The sequence below is a fragment of the Bos javanicus genome, chromosome 15 (assembly GCF_032452875.1).
Source record: "Bos javanicus breed banteng chromosome 15, ARS-OSU_banteng_1.0, whole genome shotgun sequence".
Taxonomy (NCBI): domain Eukaryota; kingdom Metazoa; phylum Chordata; class Mammalia; order Artiodactyla; family Bovidae; genus Bos; species Bos javanicus.
This window is the reverse complement of record NC_083882.1, coordinates 80,412,144-80,420,507: the sequence shown is the minus strand read 5'-3', so window position 1 is coordinate 80,420,507 and position 8,364 is coordinate 80,412,144. Positions and strand designations below refer to the sequence as shown.

General features: G+C 39.6%; 1 protein-coding gene across 1 annotated transcript; it reads left to right on the top strand.

Annotated features, from left to right (window-relative positions):
- The first annotated feature begins 1,740 nt into the window (after positions 1-1,740).
- Positions 1,741-2,679, top strand: LOC133261112 (olfactory receptor 9G4-like). Its single transcript, XM_061439669.1, has one exon. It carries the CDS (start codon positions 1,741-1,743, stop codon positions 2,677-2,679), a length of 939 nt encoding a protein of 312 aa, XP_061295653.1.
- The last annotated feature ends 5,685 nt before the right edge of the window (positions 2,680-8,364 follow it).

The window sequence follows — 8,364 nt, the reverse complement described above, 5'->3', positions numbered from 1 at the left end:
CACCGACTCTATAGACATGAGTGAGTAAACTCCAGGAGTTGGTGATGGACAAGGAGGCCTGGCATGCTGCAGTCCATGGGGTCACTAAGAGTTCGACACGACTGAGCAACTGAACTGAATATAATAACAAAAAACTCTACCCAAGATAATTCTATTAAGTTTGAGTATGTTTAGAAAGTTGTATTGTACAACTGAACAACAATGGCACTATAACTGTGAAGCTCCCAGGATGTACGGGAATCAGTCACATAACTAATACACTTTGGTTGAAGTTCTAATAGATGAAGAGAAGTGGTAAGAGGGAGGATTATAAAAATTTAAGTTAAAACAAGTTTACAGAACCTAGGATATATGACTAAAGCATCTGTGCTTTGGGTATTAATGAGAAGAAATCCATTATATGCTGAAAAGAAATGGAACGGCCTTTGGGACTCCAAAGTTGCTTTTACCATCATGTCATTAGTCAAGTCACATCCTCTCTGAACCCTCAGCTACATTGGAAAGGTTAGGATAACAAGTCATTGAAAGATTAAGTTACTTCACTAAGTAACAAGTGGAACCAATATATCTTGAGGTAGAATATTTGGATTTGCATTCTAGGTATAGAACTGCCTCTGGTTTACCTCAAAGATGAGTATTTTAACATTAAAGTAAATCACGGTTCTCTTAGTTTTAGCTTTCTCTCACTGCCTCTATGGGGGCTTTGCAGGTGGAGCTAGTGGTTAAGAATCTGCCTGTCAATGCAGGAGATGTAAGAGATGCAAGTTCAATCTCCGAGAGCTCTGGAAGTTCAAGATATAAACCTGGAATGATTCATAATTTTTCAATGGAGCTTTGACACCAAAAAATTGTTCTTTGTAATATTCAACATTACTGAATCCAAATGTGCTTCAACTATGTATATAAATCTCCCATGAACTAGAGAAAAGTGCAGAATACTTTTCTCACTTTGAAGGCAAAGAAATTCAAGTTGTCAGAGAATTATAGGATTGTCTTAGCTGGAAGAAGAAGAGAAAAATATATTTACTTATAAGAGAGGTCAATGGCTTAACAGTTGAGAACATGAGGTCTTGGTACAGAAAATTCTAGGTTCAAATACTATCTCTGCTGTTAATCAGTTCTAGGCCCTTGGAAACATTTCTTAAACTACATGAAGATTATAATAATATCTTTAAAAACTGTGGAAAGGATTAAGTGGGTTAAGTATAGGATTTAGGACACTGTCCAAACAAAGTGAAATGTGTGTGTGTGTGCGTGTGTATATGTGTGTATGTGTATTTCTATGTGTGCTAATAGTGACAGGAGCAATACAGTGTATTGATATTTGTTGAACTATCAGCATCATGCTAGACACATAGATTCTCAATAATACATGCAGAATACTCAAAATTTTTGACCACTCATCATGTACCAGATATTTGGCTGACATATCTCTATATATCTGCTTAACTCAATCAGACAACCTGTCAGTGTCCTCATTTTGTTCATTCATTTGACGAGACTCAGATACCCACCCTGCATTAAGCAAATAGCAAGTGAAAGCCTTAATTCTAAAATCAGTTATTTCCCCCAATTCTAGTGGTCTTCCCAAGTGACAGACTGAAGATGCGGTATTTTACTGACAGTGTAAGGGATTAATACACCTCCTAGCAGTTGTTAATTGATACCTCTATTTCTTTATTCCAAAAGAAAAATCAGCAATTTTTTCTCGTTATCTTATCAAGCTTTCTCCTAGTGGACATGGATGTTGGAAATCACACCATCCTGACTGAATTCATCTTACTGGGTCTCTCAACAGACCCCCAGTGGCAACTAATACTATTTGGAGTATTTCTGACTGTCTATTTGGTAACCTTGTCAGGGAACATGACCTTGGTTATCTTAATTCGTATTGATTCCCACCTGCACACACCTATGTATTTTTTCATTGGCAATCTGTCTTTCTTGGATTTCTGGTACACCTCGGTGTACACTCCCAGAATCCTGGCTACTTGTATTTCAGAAGACAAGCGCTTTTCCTTGGCTGAATGTGGAGCCCAGCTATTCTTTTCTTGTGTTGTGGCCTACACTGAGTGTTTTCTCCTAGCAGCCATGGCATATGACTGCCATATGGCGATCTGTAACCCGCTACTTTATTCAAGTTCTATGTCTCATTCTCTCTGTACCAGACTTGTTGCTGGCTCCTATATAGGAGGGTTCTTGAATGCCATAGCACATACTGCCAACACTTTTCGCCTAAGTTTCTGTGGCAAAAATATCATCGACCACTTCTTCTGTGATGCTCCACCACTGGTGAAGATGTCATGTACAGACACCAAGGTCTATGAGGAGGTCGTCTTGGGTCTCGTGGGTTTCACGGTCCTCTCGAGCATTCTTGTCATAATCATTTCCTATTTCCGCATCCTTCTTGCTATTCTGAGGATCCGCACGGCTTCAGGAAGGCGCAAAGCCTTCTCCACCTGTGCCTCACACCTGGTCTCGGTCACGCTCTTCTATGGATCCTTGCTCTTCATGTACTCAAGGCCGAGCTCCACCTACTCCCTGAAGAGAGACAAAGTGGCTGCCCTGTTCTACACTGTGGTCAACCCACTGCTCAACCCTCTCATCTATAGCCTGAGAAACAAAGACGTCAAAGAGGCCTTCTGGAAAGCGGCAAAGACCATAAGACCTCAGAGATGATGGTGATCTTTTTTGCAGAATGTTCTCATTGCATTTCCTAGGTTATTGGCTTATTAACACATTTGTAAACATTACCATATTTCAAGTAAATGCAGCATGTTATACTTAAAAGAAGAAACACAGATTAAACCATGTTGTTGTTGTTACTCCCTTTTTGTGATTAAACTATTTTAAACATACAATATTAGTGTGTTTGATGTTTTAAGATACTATAGTATGCTTGATTCTGTAGTTGTGATTTAGATGCTTAGTCATGCTGGACTGTTGCAACTCCATGAACTGTAGCCTATCAGGCTCCTCTGTCTTTGAGTTTCTCCAGACAAGAAGGTTAAAGTGGTTTACCATTTCTTTCTGCAGGGGATCTTCCTGACCCAGGCATCAGACCCGTGTCTCCTAAACTGCAAGTGGATTCTTTACCACTGAGCCACGATGGGAAACTTACTATGCTTCTTAGCAATACTATATTTTCCATAGCATTTGTCTGCCTGATTATCTTTGGAAAGTCTTAGAGATAGAAAGGAACTTGATAGATTTTTGTATAAAGTTTGATTTTGAATCATAGTGCACAAACTTCATTCTGTGGGGAAAGTATTTGGAGTGGCTAAATTTTTGGAAATTGACTCAAGATTTTATACACGTTTATTTTAGGAAGTAATTCCACCATATTTATTCAAGAGTTCTAAATGAGTACATAGAAAATATCATTGTAAATTTATGTCTTTGTAAAATTGATGTATTCTACATTAATTTAATATAGGGTCAAATATTTGGCAAAATATTAAATTGATGTAGACAAAATGCTAGGTCCATGAATCAAGGCAAATTGGAAGTGGTCAAACAGGAGATGACAAAAGTGATCATCGACATTTTAGGAATCAGTGAGCTAAAATGGACTGGAATGGGTGAATTTAACTCAGATGACCATTATCTACTACTGTGGCCACGAATCCCTTAAAAGAAATGGAGTAGACATCATAGTCAACAAAAGAGCCTGAAATGCAGTATTTGTATTCAATTTCAAAAATGACAGAATGATCTCTGTTTGTTTCCAAGGCAAACCATTCAATATCACAGTAATCCAAGTCTATGCCCTGACCAGTAATGCTAAAGAAGCTAAAGTTGAATGGTTCTACGAAGACCTAGAAGATATTCTAGAAATAACACCCCAAAAAGATGTCCTTTTCATTTTAGGGAAGTGGAACACAAAAGTAGGAAGTCAAGAAATACCTAGAGTAGCAAGCAAATTTGGCCTTGGAGTACAGAATGAAGCAGGCAAAGGCTAATAGAGTTTTTCCAAGAGAACGCACTGGTCATAGCAAACACCCTCTTCCAACAACACAAGAGAAAACTCTACACATGGACATCACCATATGATCAATACCAAAATCAGACTGATTATATTATTTGCAGTCAAAGAGGGAGAAGCTTTATACAGTCCACAAAACAAGACTGGGAGCTGACTGTGGCTCAGATCATGAACTCCTTATTGCCAAATTCAGACTTAAATTGAAGAAAGTTAAGGAAAACAACTAGACCATTCAGGTCTGACCTAAATCAAACCCCTTATGATTATGCAGTGACAGTGCAAAATAGATTGAAGGGATTAGATCTGATGGACAGAGTGCCTGAAGAACTATGGATGGAGATTCGTGACATTGTACAGGAGGCAGCGATCAAGACCACCCCCAAGAAAAAGAAATGCACAAAAGCAAAATGGTTGTCTGACGAGGCCTTACAAATAACTGAGAAAAGAAGAGAAGCTAAAGGCAAAGGAGAAAAGGAAAGATTTGCCCATTTGAATGCAGAGTTCCAAAGAATAGCAAGGAGAGATAAGAAAGCCTTCCTCAGTGATAGATGCAGAGAAATAGAGGTAAATAATAAAATGGGAAAGACTAGAATGCCTTTCTCAGAATCATTTCAATCAGTTTCTGCACCCCCAGGATTGTAGATTCCTACAATCCCTTAGGATTTGATGGCAATTAAATAAAACTGTGTTTTGAGAAATTGGGAATTAGTAAGATGGAAAAGCGGAGAAGGCAATGGCACCCCACTCCAGTATTCTTGCCTGAAAAATCCCATGGACGGAGGAGCCTGGTAGGCTGCAGTCCATGGGGTCGCGAAGAGTTGGACACGACTGAACGACTTCGCTTTGGAGAAGGAAATGGCAACCCACTCCAGTGTTCTTGCCTGGAGAATCCCAGGGATGGGGGAGCCTGGTGGGCTGCCTTCTCTGAGGTTGCACAGAATCGGACACGACTGAAACGACTTAGCAGCAGCAGCAGCAAGATGGAAAAGGGGACGACAGAGGATGAGATGGTTGGATGGCATCACCGACTGGATGAGTTTTACATAGAGTTTGAGCAAGCTCCAGGAGTTGGTGATAGATACAGAAGCCTGGTGTGCTGCAGTCCACGGAGTCACAAAGAGTTGGACATGACTGAGTGACTGAACTGAAGATGGAGAAATTTATTTTTGAGACTAAGTTTTCCTAGTGAGAATTTTCATTCTCATTTTTCTTTAGTTATGTAGAAGCCAAATTAAACTTATGTGTATACATATGCATACCATATATATATATATATATATATATATATATGTTCAGAACATGCATATATATGCATATGTTATTCAAATCATGTGCACATTAAAGTCACATGTTGATTAACATTATTTTTTAAACATTTTAATTTATCTATTTTTAGTTGAGGGAGAGTTTCTTTCCAGTATTGTGCTGGTTTCTGCCATACAGCAATATGAATCAGCCATAGGTATATATATATATGTGTCTCTCTCTCCTGAACCTCCCTTCCACTTCCCACCTGAACCCACATCTCTAGGTTTGTCACAGAGCCCCAGTTTGGGCTCCCTGAGTCTTACAGTACATTCTGTTTTACATATGATAATGTACGTGTTCCTGTGCTACTCTTTCCATTCATCCCATGGTCTCCTTCCACGCCTTCTATCCCAAGTCTGTTCTCCATGTCTTTGTCTCTATTGCTGCCTTTGTTACATGTTGAATACATTTCCTCTGTTCTTCCAAATCCATGCTCCATCCTTTTAATCTCATTTTTTCTACAGGATGCTCAGCTGTACTAACTGCATCAGTCAGCTCATTTGTTCTCTGCATACTTAGTGTGTTTAGAACATAGCAGTGGTTGTGACTAGAAGGGAAAAGAGTAGGGTCAGAGTATTTTTTCCCAGCCTTCTTTCTTGCAAAATGTCATAGCTGGCTTCATCCCTGGACCTAAACCATAGATCCTGATGGATGGCCCATTTCAAAGCTTCCCGTTCAGTGCTCATAACCTCTTTCTTTTCTTATACTGATTCCTCTAGGAACAGAGGAGGTAACAGCTCTCAGAAGTTATTAGTTCTAGATTTATCACACTAGTCTGGAAATTCTGCAAGCCTTAGATATCCCTTTGTATTTAGTTCAGTTCAGTTGCTCAGTCATGTCTGACTCTTTGCAACCCCAGGAATTGCAGCACACCAGGCCTCCCTGTCCATTACCAACTCATGAAGTTCACTCAAACTCATGTCCATTGAGTCGGTGATGCCATCCAGCCATCTCATCCTCTGTTGTCCCCTTCTCCTTCTGCCCCCAATCCCTCCCAGCATCAGGGTCTTTTCCAATGAGTCAGCCTTCGCATGAAGTGGCCAAAGTACTGGAGTTTCAGCTTTAGAATCATTCCTTCCAAAGAACACCCAGGGCTGATCTCCTTTAGAATGGACTGGTTGGATCTCCCTGCAGTCCAAGGGACTCTCAAGAGTCTTCTCCAACACCACAGTTCAAAAGAATCAATTCTTTGGTGCTCAGCTTTCTTCACAGTCCAACTCTCACATCCATACATGACTACTGGAAAAACCATAGCATTGACTAGACGGACCTTTGTTGGCAAAGTAATGTCCCTGCTTTTGAATACTTTGTATTAATACCTTTATTAAACCCTCACCGAATTAACCAGTTTGTGTGGCCTTCCGCTACCTGCCAGGTTCATAACTGATATTGGTGTTAGAGCAGTCTCAGGAGACAAACATTCAAATATAATTGAATTGTTCACTTATTTGAAGATTAGACATTTAAACTCATCCTGGTGGGAAATGGCACAGTGATAATATATAGCATCTTTGAGTGGCTTACCGTGCCCTTCTCCAGTGGATCTTCCTGACCCAGGGATCAAACCCATGTCTCTTACGTCTCCTGCACTGGCAGGTGGGTTCTTTTCCACTAGCCCACCTGAGATGCCCCTGTAGTAGTATCAGACTTACTTAAATGATCACCAGTGGCATCGTGGAGTGAAAGCTAGGTGGAAACAAAGCACCAAGGGATCGCTTCCTGTAGCAGAGAAGCATGCAGATGGAGATTATGAACATCATGGTGGGAGTTGGCTTCTGCTGCAGTTTAAACCAGAGACTAACCAATTGATAAAACAAACAGGTGGCATCAAGCTTAAACTATGTATTTGAAGAAGTCTCTCACTTCCTCTGGTCCTTGGGAAACTATATTTGAGGACAGATGCTATGACCCTATTGTAGCAGTGCAGAGTTACCTCCCTAAATAAACTTGTTTGGTATTTAAGGAAAGATAAGAATATGATTAAAGTAAAGAAAGTAGGGAAAATCACTAGACCATTCAGGTATGACCTAAATCAAATCCCTTATGATTATACAGTGGAAGTGAGAAAAAGATTTAAGGGCCTAGATCTGATAGATAGAGTGCCTGATGAACTATGGAATGAGATTCATGACGTTGTACAGGAGACAGGGATCAAGACCATCCCCATGGGAAAGAAATGCAAAAAAGCAAAATGGGTGTCTGTGGAGGCCTTAAAATAGCTGTGAAAAGAAGAGAAGCAAAAAGCAAAGGAGACAGTCCTAAGGGGAAAGTTCATAGCAATACAGGCATACCTCAAGAAACAAGAAAAAAGTCAAATAAATAACTTAACTCTACACCTAAAGCAACTAGAAAAGGAAGAAATGAAGAACCCCAGGGTTAGTAGAAGGAAAGAAATCTTAAAAATTAGGGCAGAAATAAATGCAAAAGAAACCATAGCAAAAATCAACAAAGCCAAAAGCTGGTTCTTTGAAAGGATAAATAAAATTGACAAACCATTAGCCAGACTCATCAAGAAACAAAGGGAGAAAAATCAAATCAATAAAATTAGAAACGAAAATGGAGAGGTCACAACAGACAACACAGAAATACAAAGGATCATAAGAGACTACTATCAGCAATTATATGGCAATAAAATGGACAACGTGGAAGAAATGGACAAATTCTTAGAAAAGTACAACTTTCCAAAACGGGACCAGGAAGAAATAGAAAATCCTAACAGACCCATCACAAGCACGGAAATTGAAACTGTAATCAGAAATCTTCCAGCAAACAAAAGCCCAGGTCCAGAGGGCTTCACAGCTGAATTCTACAAAAATTTAGAGAAGAGCTAATACTTATCCTACTCAAAACCTTCCAGAAAATTTCAGAGGATGGTAAACTTCCAAACTCATTCTATGAGGCCACCATCACCCTAATACCAAATCCTGACAAAGATGCCACAAAAAAAGAAAACTACAGGCCAATATCACTGAAGAACATAGATGCAAAAATCCTTAACAAAATTCTAGCAATCAGAATCCAACAACACATTAAAAAGATCATACACCATGACCAATGGGCTTTATCCCAGA